Source organism: Temnothorax nylanderi, unplaced genomic scaffold, assembly GCF_030848795.1.
Source record: "Temnothorax nylanderi isolate EJ_2023f unplaced genomic scaffold, tnyl_v1.0 TNYL_tig0137_pilon, whole genome shotgun sequence".
NCBI classification, from domain to species: domain Eukaryota; kingdom Metazoa; phylum Arthropoda; class Insecta; order Hymenoptera; family Formicidae; genus Temnothorax; species Temnothorax nylanderi.
Genome location: NW_027249199.1, coordinates 102,966 through 120,701, shown reverse-complemented (window position 1 = coordinate 120,701; position 17,736 = coordinate 102,966). Strand labels below are relative to the sequence as shown.

Genomic DNA, 17,736 nt, shown 5'->3' with positions numbered 1-17,736 from the left:
AGCTCGAAACACGCGATCGTTTATTGTCGTTTATCGATCTTTCGATATTATTCGAGAATCGAGACTCGAATAACTGCACTATATGCACTATACGAATTGTATTTCCTACACTTGAATAGACATTGGAGAGAGGAGAGGTAAATAGTACGTGAAGAGAGAAGGTGGTGTATATACGCTAATTCAGCTATTAAAAAAACAGATCTGAGATTTGCGAGTGAAAAATGTCCGTCTTGAAAATGTTGTGTATTGTTATTTCGATTGCGTGCGTCGCGACTGTCGCGAGTGGCAGCGAGTCCGGATTTTGCGAGGCGCCCGACCGGCCCGACGAGTGCACCGAGGATGAGGATTCGAGAGGATATCCCGCTCAGAGCCACTTGACAGGAAAACGGTCAGGAATTATTGAGATCTCGCGCCAGAGGAAGTTAAAATTTAGGAATTTGTTTAATCAACTTAATCCTTTATAACCGGAATTCCTTTGCTTGCGAAGGAAAAGAATTATACAACCGCTAAATGAAAAACACTGATTAAAGTTTCGTTGTCTGTATTTTACACTTCAAATCCATGTTTTTAAATCTCAGTAACTTGGTAATTAATTATTTATATATTTCTATTTTTCTAATTTCATTGAGATATATTTATTGTAAATTACGTCGAGATGTATCTCAATGAGATCTGAAAAATATATATTTAAATAATTTTCTCATTGAGGCTTATAAAATATAGATTTATAGGAATGCAACTTTATGTCATATGTTATTGTAGATAATTGTTTATTTTCATGCTTCAGAGCGAGGATTTACGATATGCTTCCTTTACAGTTACATCCTTTACGATGTGAATCCTGCGGAAGGCTTCAATCTCAGGAGAGACGTGTATATCCGTGTCGCCGTTTTTCTAAGAAGGCTAATCGAGAGGGATAAGGAATACCAGTGGCACGTGGTTCTGCCACCATGGGGTAATATATGAACTGTAGATATATTTCATATGAGATTTATAATTTATACATGATTGTGCATTTATTTCAATCTCTGTTCTAGGTAATCTGTACCATTGGCAAAGCAGAAATATAGGATCCCAGGAGCGTCTGTCCTGGGGTACCTTCTTTGATATTGCTAGTCTGCAACGATACATACCAGTCGTGGAGATGTACACATTTATGGAAGGTACATTATTTCTTTATGTTTCTTCTCAACTGCAAGAATATTAAACCCATAACGTTTGCTTAGGTTTCTTCAAGGAATACAGTCAGAATGTAAAACAAGAAAGAGTGTTACATAAACTTAGATTACTCAAGATTTAGTTTTTGAATTATAATGAATTATTATATAATGCTTGAGGTACTAGCAAATACTCGAAGCGTATTTTGCTTCATGAAAAATTGAAGGAGGAATATAACTTTCTAAAGTTTATGCCTTATTTCTCTCAATAACTTGAAAAAGATACAATCTGATTAACTTGTGTCTACATAATATTTTTCTTCTATTTTCCAATACAGATTTTCTAAGTTATAGAATAATTCTGTATTGGGTTTCAATCTATTATACATTTATTAATGTGTATTAACTCCCTTCTTATTAATGGTATTATGAGGATTTGATATAAATGATTTATTTGACTGTACAACAGCTTGATTTTAGAGTACTCATGCGGGAACAGAGAGGTGAAACTTGATTGTCTGTACATTCTGCAAAATGACGAAGAAATGTTCAAGACAGGTAAATTCGAGGATAAGAATGAACTGGTAGACTGCGATCGTGGCTCTTTGCGATATCATGAATTGGAGCAACATTTGTACACCGGTCCATTCTGGGGCTATCATAACGTCACGGTTCGGGATGTGAAATGTCTTAAGTTTCATGGCATGGCACATGACCTCTCTCAGAATCTCATGCCAACGCAATACAGGTGAGGTATTCTGAATGTATTTCTATCCTGCTTCTGTAAGGATTTTATTAGCACTTTTTGCATAGGTCCATAATGTTCGATCGCATGGAGATTGCGTTACACGACGAATACGGATCTAAAGAATACTGGAGGGCTAGACGCAGCATGCGTTATAATTCCGAGTTGTACGATATCGCGGAAAAATATAGGAAAACTTTTCTAAATTCCACAAATGTGAACGATAATACGGAACGACCAGCGGATTGGACCAAAGAGAAGGTATGTTGATTATTATTCTTTTGATTATATACTATAATGATAATAAATCTTATCTGGGTTATAATTTCAGAATCGGCGAAATGCAAGAGGCGGGCCTTATTTGGCGGTTCATCTTAGGAGACGCGACTTTATTAGGGCTCACAAAGCATCAGTGCCGACAATAATGGATACTGCCCTACAATTACAAAAAAGAATGGATAGGCTTGGGCTAACCTTATTATTTGTTGCGACAGATGCAGAGCAATACGGTATATATAGCTTATGTAAACTTGACTGTTGGAAAATTCTATAAATTCTAAAATCTGTGTTAAATATACAATTTATAATTGAAAAAAAATATCCTATATATGAAGAAAAATCAAATAACACTTGAATAATAATTTTCAGAGTTTGAAGAACTTAAGTCGTATTTACCTCAGTACAAAGTCATGAAGTATGTGCCATCTGATTATGTAATAAATAAATTCAAAGATGGTGGGGTCGCCGTTATTGATCAAATAATCTGTTCGTATGCCAGGTAAGAATATTTATGACGATTTATTTATACCGATTCATTAAAAACAGGTTGTTGAGTGCAAGCTACTCGCGTTTAATAAATTATCTGCAATAAATATCCGTAATAAACTTGTGATACTTAGCTTATAATACAAGAATCTCAGGTAACTTTTCCTTTTCTTTTTAATTAGATATTTCATAGGAACTCACGAATCGACATTTACGTTTAGAATACAAGAAGACCGGGAAATAATCGGTTTTCCATTAAAAACCACATTCAATAAATTATGTAAGACTGATGAGGATTGTACAATAGATGGATTTTGGTCGATCGTTTGGTAACGGTCTGCCTTAATAAATCAAAATCTTTAATTTGTAAATTTTCTCTTATATTACTACTCATCCCTTTGCTTGTGTCAATTCTAATTTTATTTGACAAATTGTAACAGCAAATTACAATATGTTTCTTTCTACAAATATTTTTTTATCCTAAGGGAATCGAAATATACTCCAAATATATAAATTTTATTCCATATTATATATTTAAGTCTGCATTAGAAAACGTTTCGCACGCGCGTTTATGCGTGTATGCATATAAACATGCATATATCGCAATATTTTATTTTGTTTCGTAATATTGTTTTCAACCTCGGAAAATTCTGTACTTTAACTTAATTAAGCGCAATTTCAACATAATAATTATTTTAATAAACAGATATATAATATAACGGGATATATTATATAAAGTTGTGTATTGTATAGTACGCAATTATTATATTGTATAAAATTATATGTAATTATTATACACGTATTGTATAAAATTGACATGTAATTATACTATACAATATTAATATAGATATTTATAAATAATTATCATGAATTGATTTTTGCGCTACGTTTCTCGGCGACGACTTCGAGAATCGCCACGTCCCTCTAATCTCGAATCGAAATCCGTCGCGAATCGCGCCTCGCGTCGCGCGTCATCATCGTCGCGCGAAGGATCATGCAGCATGCAGCTATATTCAAATCGCTCCGTATTCGTGTTCGTGTCTTCGTCTGGAAATTAATTCTGGACGAAGAGTATCGCGAGTATCTCGCGAAATATCGAGACCGTTCGCGGTAACGCGTCAAACATATATTGCGCGTCGAGATCGCGATTTCCGCGTCGATCGGCCTCTGCGCGCCCAGGAACCCAGGCCCCCAGGTCCCCAGGCCCCAGGCCCCAGGTTATAGACTATGCGTTTCAAGTTACTCCTTCGCCGAAACTCAGCTCGGTGTGCGCGCGCAATTCTCACCGGGGTATGTATTACGCATTCATAAGAAATTAAAACTTGAGATATATCGATTGACACACATTTTATTGGGAATTAGAATCCAAGTCACGCATGATAATAACATTAATCTCTAAAGTATGCATATTATAATCGTAGATTTACCGTGTAGGCGCGCTCTCGTTGGACACGTGAAAAACAGCATGAAAGAGGAAGCAGCGAGTTAGATATTTTCCGCAATCCTTATCGCATAGATGATGGAGAGAAGAAAGAAGGAAGAAATAAGTCGTTTTTTTAATTCTCTTAGAAAGAGATGCTCCTTAACCCTCTCACTTTTTCTCTCTCTTATTTTCATTCTTATCTGTCTCCATCATCCTATATCAAAGGCATTGTGTGATAGAGAAAATATCTGAAAATATCTAACGCTATCGCATATCTCTTTTCTTCGATGTTGTTTAGTTATCCTATAGCTATATGTGAGAGTGCGCAATCTATCTAAAGTCTACGATTGCAATAGTATTTGTGCAATTATACACATCCCAGGCTAAAATACATTATACGTTACATCACATTATGTGTTTACGTCTTTCATATTAATAATAAAACTGAGCTAGTGCATTGATTTGGAATGCCCGAATAGTGATATAATTTTAACAGAATATATATCGTATTTCCTTCGCAGATCCTATAATATGTATAAAAAAGGTTTATATATAATTCACCTAAATTTATATAGCAGCACTATTTGTATAAAACGTTTTCTTAAATCCAAAAACGACTTTCCACATGTTCTCGATATGGAAATTCATCTTTTCTGCGAAATATATGAACTGGCGGTACTTAATTATAGTAATTTCGAGTTTGTTTAAACAGCACGATGTCATTGATTTTCTTAAAGCGTGCCTCAGGGATGCGATACCATTCTTCCATATTGCACCATCTGCTTAATGTATACTTTAATGCCTTTATTTTGCCAAGGGGTGACACTTTGGATGTATCAATAGTAACTAATGGTTCATGAGTACCCATCTTGGGTTCAAAATTTAATAATTCACTCTGGTCCTTTTCATCTAAAGGTGATGCATCTTCTTTTTGCAATTTGTTCTCACGCTTGGGCGACACGTGCACTGATAATGTAGCACTTTTGCCATAAATTTGTTCCTACAAAGTTATACATAAGGAAACATGAGCGATATAATTTTGCAATTGAGATGAAGCAATTAATAATTTTGCGTAAAAACATTCGCGTAAAAACATTAAACACAAAAATACATATTGGTTCAAAAAATTAAGATAATACTTTAATTAAAATATAATTAAAATATAATTTTAATATCTTTACATTAATATCTCTTACGTGTAATGTTTTGCAATTTATTGTTCCTTCTTTAGAAAATGATATTATATCTCTTTTCATTCGTTTTGTGATAATTACGCTTTTGACAAAATTGAGAATATACGGCAATGAGAAGATTTAAGATAGGTAATCTAAATCTTAGTAAGTGGACAATTACTACTAATTATTTAATTTAAGATTATTTGTTTCTCGGAAATCCACAGGATGACAATATTTTTTCTATATTTTCTACATATTTTTTTAGAGCATAAATTATGACGCATAATGCAGATAAATAAATGCCAAGTAAAAAATACTGTTACCTTGTAAAACTTAAGTAATGATGTTTGCTTTATGTCTTGTATGGATTTTATTTCGATTTTCTGTTGATCGGAATATAACTTGATAAAACCGCCCCCCATCCAGATTACGTCAGATATATCATTTAATTTTAGTAGTGTCTTATTAATCTCACAATGTCTGATGAGATCTGTCTTGTACTTCTCAAATTCTATTATAGAGAGCCTAGAGAGCCGTTTAATGTATTTCTAAAATGTAATTATAATGTTGTAAGCGATTAAAAATGTTATAAATAAAAGTATTTGGGCTACTGTATTTGGCGAAAACAAGTGAGCTCGTTATAAATAGAGAAGATAAACAAAAAATGTGGAAGTTTGAATTGTTTTATTTTATTTTTTTTTGTTATAGCAGAGAACCATATTTTGTGATATATTGCACGAGTTAATTATGTCGCAACTTATTGTTAATTAAACGTTATCCAAGCTTAGAAGTGATACAAGGTACTATTAATTATTATTATTATTATTTTATTAATTATTAATTATCATGTTCTTCTCGGTACAAAGATTAATACAAACATTTTATTCTGTATTCTCAAATATTATTTTGGTAATTATGAAGGAGAGGGGCTTCTCTCCTCTATCATTTGCCCGATTGTACGATTAATAACAGATTATCGTATACATTATTATTGTGTAACATTTTATAATTACCATCGTAGATGAGATGAATTGTTTGATATGATATTGAACAACATATGGGTCCATAAAAGCATCAATTACGATTTGCAAGCCTTGTACACCCGTTGCTGTACGCACATGCATATATATTTTGTGGATGTGCTGAATATCTTTAAAAAATTTTAAAGATCTTCTTGCCATTATATGGTATACAAGAGCTAATTTCGATAGATTTAAATCTTTAATTTGATAGTATACTAGCGTACACGATACATCATCATGCAGGGATTTATGTTCTACTTCATACAGGAAGTGAGTATCTACAATGAATACAATATATATATATATATATATATATATATATATATTATATAGCATATAATGATATATTATTATGGATCATATCAGTTAACTTCTATATTACTTTTTAACGTATTTTAACGCATGGAATGTATTTTAAACCGCAACATTACAATCAACTTTCAACGTTCTGTTTAATAATTTACAATTAAATAGAGATTAATAATATTTATATATCTTTTTGATAAAAATAAGTATAAAAGTTCTTCTTTAATTGATAAATGATTTGTGCAGCACTCGTTCGATGAAAATGTATCGCTGTTAATTTAGATTTCTAAGGCTGGATTTTACATATCCCACGCGATTAATATTTAACAGGATTAAATAATAACCGCGTGGGATGTAAAATACATTCCAGTCTTAGATATAATCTACTAAATATTAATTCGCTGAAGACATTTCATTCTGTGACAAAAATCTCATTAGGCATAGGATAATATTTTGCCAATAAATATATATAAAATAAATTAAATGTGCAATAAAGTGAATTAATCTTTTCTTAAAATTTTTAACAACTAATTTCCAAAAATATGACAAAATTTAAATTTGCATTTTTTAATTTTTAATTTTATTTCTTAATGATATTTAGTTTATTAAAATTTAGACTTTAGATACAAAAAAAGTTATTTAAATCCGTTTAATACTATTGGGGCTTGTCGTGAATTTTCAAAATCCTTAAAAATTATATAGTATGTTGGCTTTATGTTTGAACGCGTTGCTCACCATTTTCTAGTTTGACTTCGCGATGCTGTATCAATCTTGTTTGCATGATCGTTGGTACTTTATTTGCTTTTTTCACCTTGAATTCCAGAGTATCACCTATTTCTAAGGCTTGTTCCTTGCTTATTTCACCGTATATTAAGCATTTAACGTGTAAGTTACTAACGAACTTCTGTATAAACTCTTGCATTTTATCAGCAGTTATATCTGTAGCTATATCAACATCATAGAGATGTTTGAGCGATTATAATTTACAACATGTCATTAAATCAATTTAAATCATGATTTAAATCTTATCTGAATGCATAGTTATTTAAGTTTAATGGACGATATATAATTATATGTTAACAAAATTTATTTGAAAGAAGATATACTTTTTCAATAAAACATAAATTTACTATTAATTATTTTTAACATCTTAATAACGATATATTTTTTCGCATACTTACAAGTAGTTGCTTTTAATACTTCATTATGCGGCCAGGATTTCTCCGATAATATGTTTTGAAGGCAACAGAATGCCTGCTCTGATGGTCGCATACGTGCGAAATATTTGAAGACCTTGATATACTGTAACCCGCATTCTTAATAAGTACGGCTATATATTTAATTTAATATTATATGTATTTAAAAATTTGTGTCTTCTCTGTATTTCATTGTACCTATACCTTGTTCTTGAGGGTTTCGAACTTTTCCGGTAGAACTTCCAAGTGCATTATTGTAGAAATTACCTTTCCCAAATACCCATGATACGTTATAGGGACATAACTAGTTAGTTCAAGCTAAAGAAAATTTTTTTAATTATTGCCTTAAAAAGTAAACAGTTTTCTTAATTATCTATTTTTTGCATGAAGTCAATTAGATGTCCATTCAATATATAATATTATTGTATTATATACGAGAAAGAATTAAACAAATTTGCGAATAACAAATGACGAATGGGAAATAAAATTTTGCTTGCAAATAAGTAGAGTCGATTAGTATTTATTCGGTAAGAATATATCTACTGCAGCGAACAAATATTATATTCAAATGTAATTTAATTTTTTTCAGAAAAATTTATTTAATCAAAAAGTTACACGTACTAAATATTTATTATTACATATTTATTTATAAACAACGAAAGAGTTACACCAATATAATCTCGCCAGTATAGATTATTTTTAGTGCATTCTTTCTTTGAATATTTTATTATACAATTTCTTTTCTTTAGATTAATCGTGATGGAATTAAAAAATAGTCTTTCGGTTATACAATAGATTAAATTTAGATTATGAGCGACAAAAAATAAAATACATAATTTATGTATTAAAGATTTTATTATTATTATTTTACTCACCACTATGCCGTACTTGGTTTTCTTAGTCTGCCATTGCATCTCATCTTTAAGAAAATTCGGCATTTCGGTAGCAATTTTAACTAGCCTGGCAAATATAATGTTTAATATATAATCCAAGGGGTTCTCGCAAGCATGCGGACTACAAATCAAATTCAGAAAGAAATTACACGCTACGCATTATTGCGATACATATTTATTTGTATAACAGATATATATTGTTTGTATAATGTTCAAGTTTGCTTCGTATACCTGATGAAATGAAAGAACATTTTAGTATGTCGCTGATATGTGCTTGATTTTGGAGTTGCGTGGGCGTACCAAAGTTGTATGAATAATGTGTCCTTAATAATTTCAGGCATTTTTTCACTATATAGTGGGATCTGTAAAATATTTTTGCTACCGATATACACGATATGTAAATATGATGTGCGACATGACGGGTTAATCAATCGAAAGATACAATTTCGTGTATTATTAATACAAGTCAAAGACGTAAAATAAATATTTATTATTCGAACTATTATTTTTCAAAAACATTGAAATTTCGAAATTTTATATATAAATTTAACTATTCTATATTTTTTATAATCTTGAATAGTCTTTAAATTACTTGTATAGTACATATACGCATAATTCAAAGTTTATTTATAAGACTATAATGTAAAAAATAGGGCGTCAGCCCTAAACAATTATAAAAAATAATTTTATGCGAAAAATATGTGAACAAATAATTTCGTGTTCTTTGAAATTTCCTTATAAACACTGTTGAAATAAATATGATAATATGTAACAAATAATCGTTCAAGTTGAAAAGAAAGCGTTATTATTAAAATAAGATCTATTTTTGAAATATATAAATATCTGTTCAAACAGATTTCTTATACAGAGAAGGATTTATTTCATATCTTCGATTCGTAAGAAATTATTTTTCTTTGCCTTGCACCACGCTTGCGTAAAAAAGTATCTCGATTTGTTTAAAAGAATTTCTAGTTCTATTTCTAGATATTCATATTTCACACGATAATATATTAATAATAAATAACCGAAAATATCATTGCGCCTAAATATTAATATAGTGAAGAGTTACATACATTTGGATCTGGCACAAATTTTAAGTCAGGTAAAAGTTCTGATGGTTCTTCTTTCTTCGATGGTTCTTTTGACCATAGATCAATTAGTGATTTGTTAATTTTACATTCTCTGTAGTCTGCATTGTCCCATTTGCTTTCTAAAGGCGGGAAGTCGTCGTGGATTATGTAAATTCTAATAAAATGCGGAGATATATATTCATCTATTAGTATTTTAATCGTGGACGTAATATAATCAAACTCTCTAAAATATTGATTGGTTAGAGTATCCGTTGATATGGTTGATGGATATTGGTTCAATTGTTGAACAATCTTTATAATCCTTTGTTGAGCTCCCTCTTCTTTTTCAAGTCTTCCATATTTTAACATCTACAAATGTAGAATTTTATGGATTTTACAGGATGAGTTATTCTTATGTCTCTATCTTTTTTTTCTTATGCTTCGTACATAAATGTGTTTGAGATAAAAGTTGTTTTATACTAGGGTTGAAACCAGTAGTTTTAATACCAGTTTGAATTGTGGGTGGAGGTCTTATAAAGTTAAATCATAAGAATTTTTTTAATGGGTTTATGTATATATATATGTTTATCTCGTTCAAGTTGAATAACATTTTTTATAATAATTAGGTACAGATGAATAATAAATGTAAAACGATAATGTACTAAAGAACATGAGAAATGTAAGAAATAAGAAAAAGGTTTCTTTTTTCTTCGTCATGTACAGAAATTTTGAGAAAAATGATTTTGAATATAAAAGCATAAAAATGTCGAAATTATTTGTTCGGAAAGTTTAATTAAATATCATATTTTTACTTGATCTTTTTAGTCGCGAGAAATTGCCAGTAGTACGACAATTTATCGAAAATCTCTGTATAAACTCTTATATTTCGTTACTTACACTGTCCAGTACTTTTTTAAATTGTAATCGACGGTACAGTAAGTTTAAGTACTTAGTCTTGAACAACTTAAGATATTTAAAAAATAATTGAACAATATCAGAGGTATGCCAGTATCCTTCTGGCAACAACGTGATAAGGACATGGAAATAATTTAGATTTCTGGCTTCTTGACATGCACTAATAGAGATACCATTACACCAATTCTTGGCCTTTAATGTACCCAATAGTGACTTTTCGTTGTCATATTCCAGAAAAAAGCTAATACAATTTACAGCCTGTATTAACAATTGAATAGTAAGAAAAAAATAGATAAAATTATTAAAATAATAAAGGATTAAGGAAATTTTGAAAATTTCAAAGAAATCTCTGTGTAACTCTTCTCTAATTACATAATCTTGTTTCTTAGCTATATTCTGCCTTTGGTATAAATAAACTCGAGGGCCGGCGATTCATAGTCGGAGCTTATATTTAAGATCGTCTTAAGTACAATCTTAAGATGTCATGAATCAATCACAAAGTATTAACATCTTAAGACATTACTTAAGACGGTCTTGAAATAAGAACCGACTATGAATCGCCGGCCTATGCAGTAATTGTTTGTTTTTGCGAGAGACCAATAAAAGAAACAGAGAAGAAAGTTACGGAAACAGAAAATGTTTGAAAATGTCAAAATTTTAAAAGTCTATAAATATTAAATATTAACAATTAATGTATATATATATAATGATATATAATGTCAATATAAACCAATTAATTGAGATGATATTTGTAGAAAAACGCTCTATAAAAAAATTATGTTACCCTGCGCCAACAATTTTCTTCTAAATTCGGCAAAGGAAATGCAAGTCTCATTAAATTCTTGGTATCACTTTTTGGAGCAATATACCATACAGTGCAAAATCGATCCGTAAATGGCGTAGAATATTTTGGAAGTTTAATTTCCCAGTTCTGTATTTCAGAGAATATTTTGTCTACCATCTGTTCAAATTTACCTGCATCTAAGTATAAATTTATTCATTAGTTTAACTCATTTAATATAATAAGATTATAATTTGTAATAGCTTTATAACTGTTATTATGTATTAACTCTAAAACATTCTGTATTTATTTTTTTATCTATAAATAAGTTACACACTCTTACAATTACTAGCGATGCCTAGTGTCATGATATTAGCGGAGTAATATGTCAAAATAAAATTGAGTAACGTGAGTTTGATGTTTTCTATAGACATTTCCGTCAATATTTTTTCCTTGCACAAGCCATAGTTTGAATAAGGATGAGCGGAATTGATCGTAGACCTTTCAAAATATTGAAACCAATTATGTTGCAATTCTGTTTTTAACTTTGAATCCATTATCCTTATCCTTTCTTCGATACAAGCGTCATTGAAGGAAGGATTTGAAATGAAGAGCTGAGCAAAGCGCTCTAAGATTTGCTCAAGGACATCATCGTCCTTTGTATAGAAGTGGAAATAATAGGTGGTATGCTCTGATGATGTTGTTAAGGAGATATCGCCGTCATATTTATATAAAAGTTCCTGAAACCTGTTGGACTGTGCGGTTTTTCCCAAAATTGTCATTTGTTGACACAAGTTCGCCAATCCTGGAAAATTATTTGGATCGGCAAAGCTACCTGTAACGACATGTTTTATTTCTAATTAAATGTATGAAATTTATAATTTGATTATCATGAATTAGAATGACGTATTAAGTAACTAAAAATATTTTATTAGATTGTAAGACGTTGATGATATCAGAGAATGGGGAGATATATTAAATTAAAAAATTCCTTTTTTCTTTGTTTGGCTATTACGTAAATAAATAAAAAGAACTGATTATGCATTTCGCATCGTATGTATAATGTGGCAGTTGTACAATGAATTATACATATACAAGAATAATATTATATAAGTTATATTAAATATATATTAAAATAAAATAAAAAACACGCAGTCAGTATTTACAATTAGTAGACGGATTAATGTGGAAAAAATCGAATTTTAAGACAATAAAGTTTGAGGCATATAAAAGTTTCTTATATATATATTTTTGTATATATTTGTGTATTTATAAATGTTCTGAAATGTTGTGTCTATTTCTAGATTCGTTCTATATGCGTGTGAAGATGCGCAAGAAATATAATATGATGAAAATTACCGATGTGAATATCCAGTGCAACGGAAAACTTGTTAGAGACGTTGCGATCGTTTATTAATATCACTTTCATTTTATTCTTTAGCGTTAAGCACCAATTACTGTAATTGTACCCAGTTGCCATGCTTGCTTCGATTTCGACGATCGTCTTTAAGATGCTCCTAAGAGAAACGCAAGAATACTGAAGATTAGGCTATGTGACTGTGTTATAATACACAGTGTGTTTGTGTTTATAATACATATCCAAATGTTATTTGCTGTACATCTCAAATGTTTGTTTTCACATAGCGGGTCCGTTATTATTATCGAATTTGTACATAACGAACTTTTGGAATCCCCGAAATCTAATGCCACGTATTAAATTTTGATTGTTAATTTAAAATTGATACCGGAGTTATTTTGAGTATGGATTTTCTTTTGGAAAATATGATACGGTCCTTTTATAATTTGAAAGATTAATTCCGTTATGAGCGATTAAAGAATCGTAATAAAAGTATCGCGTAAAGGGCAAAAAAAAGGAAGCTGTGTTGCGGTTTCGTTGACAATTTCACTGCATTCACTGCATGGTTGGCTTGAGCAGACCTTGAAGTGAAACATGCGCATAATCTGTGCTTAAATGCATCATCAGCGTGTCATCAGGGCCCACATTGCGATTACAGCGAGCAGTTTTTCTACTTTGGTGAAAATTGCCATGCCTCTCGCGTTTATGCAATGACGCGGATATTAATTACGGAGTGCGGTCGCGGCCCAATAACGGAGAATAATGCGATTGAATTACTTTGTTTCGCTTTCTCGGTATACAACTACAGATACATTACTCGTTTGCCTGCGGATACATATCAATAAACTAATTGGCTGCAAAGCTGCATCATCAGGATATTATCGGTCACGAATGATTTTTCCGACTAGCTAATTTGTATTATAAAATATTATGCACATTATTGGTCCGCAGATTTTACTATATATTAAATACATTTTTAACAGGAAAAGATATAAATAAAAGTCATTGTTTATTCTACCAATACTTAAATAATTATCTTAAGTTTATCTGAAGTTTATTAAAATTATTTACAAATGATATATGTGTATTGTTAAATTATACCAATTGAGAGAGATTATAAACTAATATTTCGAAGCGCACGTCTCTTGTGGGCATCATAATTTATTTGATAATCATAACTTATTTATTTATTATACATAACTTGATTGAAAGACGAGACTGCTCGTCCCATATAGTTTCTAAAATATATGGTTTAAAATTTCGGTTAAGCTTTGTTTCGGGAAGCTGTTTGATTTTTAGATATCTGCGGTATCCTTTTACAGTTTTGTGCTACGAAAGAGATCTTGTTATACAAGAAATCGCATAATTCTTGTCTCATTAAGATCGCTTCCGCTCCCTTTCATTCGAGTGAAACGCTTTTTAACTAGGATTCATATACGCGTATATACGAAGAGAAAAGTCTCTTTTTCCCATACATGATACTCGTACACTCACATAATACTTTTCATGTGGCGACACGGCAGATGTCTCGCTCGTGATAAACTTATACGAAGATTATGTCGTTTTACGTAACCCGGCCGCCTTAATGTCTTAATTGGCATTCTCCGATTGAAAAGCATTATAACACCATTATTTCGCAATATTAAATTCATCGCTAATCGAAATGTCATGTGGCAACTCTAGGGCTCTTTGCGTATAATTGCTTTATTTATCTTTTTAAAGAGTACACCGTATATATAAGAGAAGCCTCTCTTTGATCTCCTATAATACACTTTTTTTTATCACTAATGTGATTAAATGCCTAACAATTTATGAAAATTTCGTCATCTTCGTTTCATCCGCGAGAATTAGGGGCAGATAATTCCACGGAAGTTGCGTGCCTCTCGAAGAAAGTAATAGCCGTGCGAAGAAAGAAAGTTTGCACGCACGTACCTATATATGTATACATCGCACGGAGAACAGAATTTATTTCTCGAGAAAATCGAGAATATCCAATAATTACAATATTCTGCAGTTGATTGCCATACGAAGAGTGGAAAAAAGTGTCGAGATGACGTAGAAAATGAGGGATAAACATGTAGATAGCGCGTTAGCACGAGCTACTTATGGGCTTTATGATATAATGGAAATAATATATGCACATTGCGTTATGTGCATATGTGTACTGGCGTCTACAAAATAACTTGATAAAGTACGAGGTCAAGTAATAGACGAGCCTGAGATCTCGCAGATAACAATCTTGCGAAAATTCTTGTCCCTGTTTAATTATTTATACTTCCAGATTTCATAATGTGGTTTGTAAACTACACGCGAGTACTTAGCACGCGATACTTAGAATGCAAATAATATGAAACTGCCGTAGATATTAACATGATAGCCTTTTACACTAAATACTACATCGTAATAATTATGTAAATAATATATTATGCTATTCTATTAATTTTCAAAAATAAATAACTGTAGATGTTATATGTACGTATTTTTTTATAAAATATGGTAGCTCACGTATGTGGATATTTTATTTTTCTCGCGTAATTTTCACTATCAGAAATTATATAAGACCGTACTTTGAATGTATTTGTGTATTCGTCAGATAAAAAATAATTTTTGCTCAAGTATGGAGTCAATTGTAATTTAACATTAAAAATTCTTCGTGAGCTTCTATGATTTTAAAATGTAATGATATATCAGATCCACATCATTCATTTAAGTTCCAGCGAACTTTGTTTCAATTCTTCGCGAATGTAGTCCAACATTTTAATCGATTTGAAAGATATAGTAGACGGATTTTAACAAAATCCTTAGGGAGAGAGTTGACTTTGCATTTCACATAGTTTATCTCAAAGATTAATAAATTTATATTATTTTTTACATTAATACATTTAAATCATTTTTATTAAATTTCAGTGGAAGCTGCCAATGCTGCAAATCCTCCAATTCGAAACGGGCGATCAGTTCGAAACGCGAAACTCACCGTACCGCCACAATCGAGACTGGAGAAAGGAAGAGTCGCTGGACGATCGAGTTTTCGTCGCCCGGGGCGAACCCGAAAGTGTTTTCGCTGCTCAATCAGAAAGTACTGGACCATGACGAAACATCGGCATCGATCGAACAAGTATGTATCGCATGATCTTGATTCTCTTAATAACGTCGTTGCATTACGGTGCGTCATTAGTCATCGTAGTCATCGTTGCACAAACTGACTTCTTCCCGTCAGTTCTCGAACACGAATCGGTTGCTTCACACGCCTCCGTGCCCCAACTATGATTATAAGATCTATTTTTTTTTGCTTGTAATGATAGGGCTTTCGTAAGGTTCTCCATACTTACGATCCAATAAGAGTCACCGATATTTATCTCAATATTAATTAATCACGATAGCATATCCGCGAGGAAAGCTTTAAAGAATCGTGAAATAAATTTGCAACGAAAACACGTATTAAGTATATTAAGTAGGAAACTATTATAAGTGTATTAAGTAGGAAACGTTAGATACGATTTGCAAGTTAATTTACGTAATAATTTCGTTAGAAATTGCTTGACGTAAGAACGGGCGTGCGAAGGCTTAATGAGTGGCATTTCCGCGAGCGCGCGTCGCTGAGCTGCGAATAAAACAGCGGCATGTTATCGGAAGCGGCGTATGAAAAAGGCAACTGTAAAATGGTACGTCGCGCATTTGCCCGTTCTCTGGAACGTCGAGCACTTGGACGGAAACATAATGGACCGATGTCCGTTCAAGCGTTTGCTCGATCTCGATCGTCATTAAGTAATAGCTAACGGATGGATGGAATTGGTCGTGTAACATTCCTCTTCCGATATTTCGTTTGTGATAAGGAAGAGGAACGAAAGGGGTTTCTTTATGTCTCTTACCAACGCTTCTTACAAATGTTCTTTGAAAGAGAGACAGAGAAAGAGAGAGAGAGAGAGAGCTTTCGAAAGTTTATTTTAAATTTCCTAGACTGCAACATATAACTGTCTTATCAACTATAAAAAAATGCTGACTATTTAATATTCAGATATAGAAGCATATTCTTATCGAAACAGTAAAAAGACATTAAAGAAGTTAATAAAATCACGGCTGCTAATTGTAAAACATAAATACAGAGACATAAATAATTTCTATTATTTTATAAATTATAATTATATATTGTAATTTGTAAAATGTGTATCTTTGCCCTTTTATATAAAATCTTATGGCTAAACTCTTGATATTTTTATTCGTTGAGCTTTAATTCACGGTCTTCAGCTCAGAAAACAAAGTCGTGTATATGTTATGTACGAGACGCGACGTAATATTTTAAGTAAAGAATAAGTAGAGAAATTGTTTTCTCGACTTAGTTTTATTTAGGCGACGATGATTGTCACAAGCAATTTTACAGTAATATGCCGAGTCAAAGCGTGTTCGCAATGGGTTACTAACGAGAATTGAGAAATTCAGCTGAAGATAGATCTTCGCTTATTGTTAGTAAAAAGGATGGGACTTTGGTGAAATAGTGATAACTAATAGCTGAATGCATCTCAAATATTAAAAGTGATTGGTGCGTGATTTTTCAAAAATCTAGGAAAGTTAAAAACAGGACGCTTTTGTACTTGAAAAATGGTGTTCTTAAATTTTAAGTTTTCTTTTAATTAATAGATTGGAACTTTTATTTTCAATTTTCAATTAATACGGTCTTTCACCCTGTCTCATAGCAAGAAAATATCGAGAGAAGAAGTGGGTTCCTTCTTGTTGACGTTCACCGGCCTGCTTGGTGGCAGTCTCCCACTTGACGGACCCCGAGAACTCTTCCCGCGTCGCGGAGAAGTAAAACTCTCGGACGTTTTCCGATCTCCAACAGTCCCGAACTCGTCCCCGTCGACGTGCGAACTCGTTAGGCCCCGCAACTGGTAGCTGGCGTATCAGCTCAGCCTCTTCCTGATCTCGTCTCTTCC

The 17,736-nt window shown here is 31.9% G+C and overlaps 2 protein-coding genes and 1 long non-coding RNA gene across 7 annotated transcripts; 1 reads left to right on the top strand and 2 right to left on the bottom strand.

Annotated features, from left to right (window-relative positions):
• The first annotated feature begins 92 nt into the window (after nt 1-92).
• O-fut2 (O-fucosyltransferase 2) lies at nt 93-17,637 on the top strand. Of its 3 annotated transcripts, none has more exons than XM_071714250.1 (9): nt 93-388; nt 819-955; nt 1,038-1,163; nt 1,716-1,905; nt 1,971-2,163; nt 2,234-2,411; nt 2,551-2,680; nt 15,713-15,920; nt 17,497-17,637. In XM_071714250.1, exons 1-9 carry the CDS (start codon nt 222-224, stop codon nt 17,572-17,574), a joined length of 1,407 nt encoding a protein of 468 aa, XP_071570351.1. In that variant the 5' UTR covers nt 93-221; the 3' UTR covers nt 17,575-17,637. The 3 variants fall into 3 exon arrangements, with proteins under 3 accessions (XP_071570351.1, XP_071570350.1, XP_071570352.1); XM_071714249.1 differs by having other exon boundaries at nt 1,638-1,905; XM_071714251.1 differs by lacking the exons at nt 15,713-15,920; nt 17,497-17,637 and adding an exon at nt 2,850-3,038 and having other exon boundaries at nt 1,638-1,905.
• LOC139777065 (uncharacterized) lies at nt 4,004-5,806 on the bottom strand. The gene is made up of 2 exons (XR_011719254.1): nt 5,589-5,806; nt 4,004-5,090 (listed from the first exon to the last, which is right to left on the bottom strand). It is a non-coding gene; the product is annotated as an uncharacterized lncRNA (long non-coding RNA).
• Nucleotides 5,881-13,704, bottom strand: LOC139777049 (insulin-degrading enzyme-like). 3 transcript variants are annotated; one of them, XM_071714216.1, is made up of 11 exons: nt 12,808-13,704; nt 11,786-12,283; nt 11,452-11,648; nt 10,650-10,925; nt 9,756-10,121; nt 8,914-9,044; nt 8,665-8,803; nt 7,994-8,107; nt 7,775-7,895; nt 7,329-7,538; nt 5,881-6,565 (listed from the first exon to the last, which is right to left on the bottom strand). In XM_071714216.1, the coding sequence occupies exons 1-11, from the start codon at nt 12,926-12,928 to the stop codon at nt 6,228-6,230; spliced, it is 2,511 nt and encodes an 836-aa protein (XP_071570317.1). In that variant the 5' UTR covers nt 12,929-13,704; the 3' UTR covers nt 5,881-6,227. The 3 variants fall into 3 exon arrangements, with proteins under 3 accessions (XP_071570317.1, XP_071570318.1, XP_071570319.1); XM_071714217.1 differs by having other exon boundaries at nt 11,792-12,283; XM_071714218.1 differs by lacking the exon at nt 5,881-6,565 and having other exon boundaries at nt 6,721-7,538.
• Nucleotides 17,638-17,736: the final 99 nt, after the last annotated feature.

What these genes read in the sequence shown, in the direction of transcription:
- O-fut2 (XM_071714249.1), top strand. Translation starts at nt 222, where the DNA reads ATGTCCGTCTTGAAAATGTTGTGTATTGTTATTTCGATTGCGTGCGTC. An exon ending in CGTGGTTCTGCCACCATGGG is followed by an intron (nt 956 to 1,037) that starts GTAATATATGAA and finishes TCTCTGTTCTAG; the next exon opens with GTAATCTGTACCATTGGCAA. An exon ending in CTCATGCCAACGCAATACAG is followed by an intron (nt 1,906 to 1,970) that starts GTGAGGTATTCT and finishes CTTTTTGCATAG; the next exon opens with GTCCATAATGTTCGATCGCA.
- LOC139777049 (XM_071714216.1), bottom strand. Translation starts at nt 12,928, where the DNA reads ATGGCAACTGGGTACAATTACAGTAATTGGTGCTTAACGCTAAAGAAT. An exon ending in TGCACTGGATATTCACATCG is followed by an intron (nt 12,284 to 12,807) that starts GTAATTTTCATC and finishes ATGTCGTTACAG; the next exon opens with GTAGCTTTGCCGATCCAAAT. An exon ending in AAACCAAGTACGGCATAGTG is followed by an intron (nt 8,108 to 8,664) that starts GTGAGTAAAATA and finishes AATTTTCTTTAG; the next exon opens with CTTGAACTAACTAGTTATGT.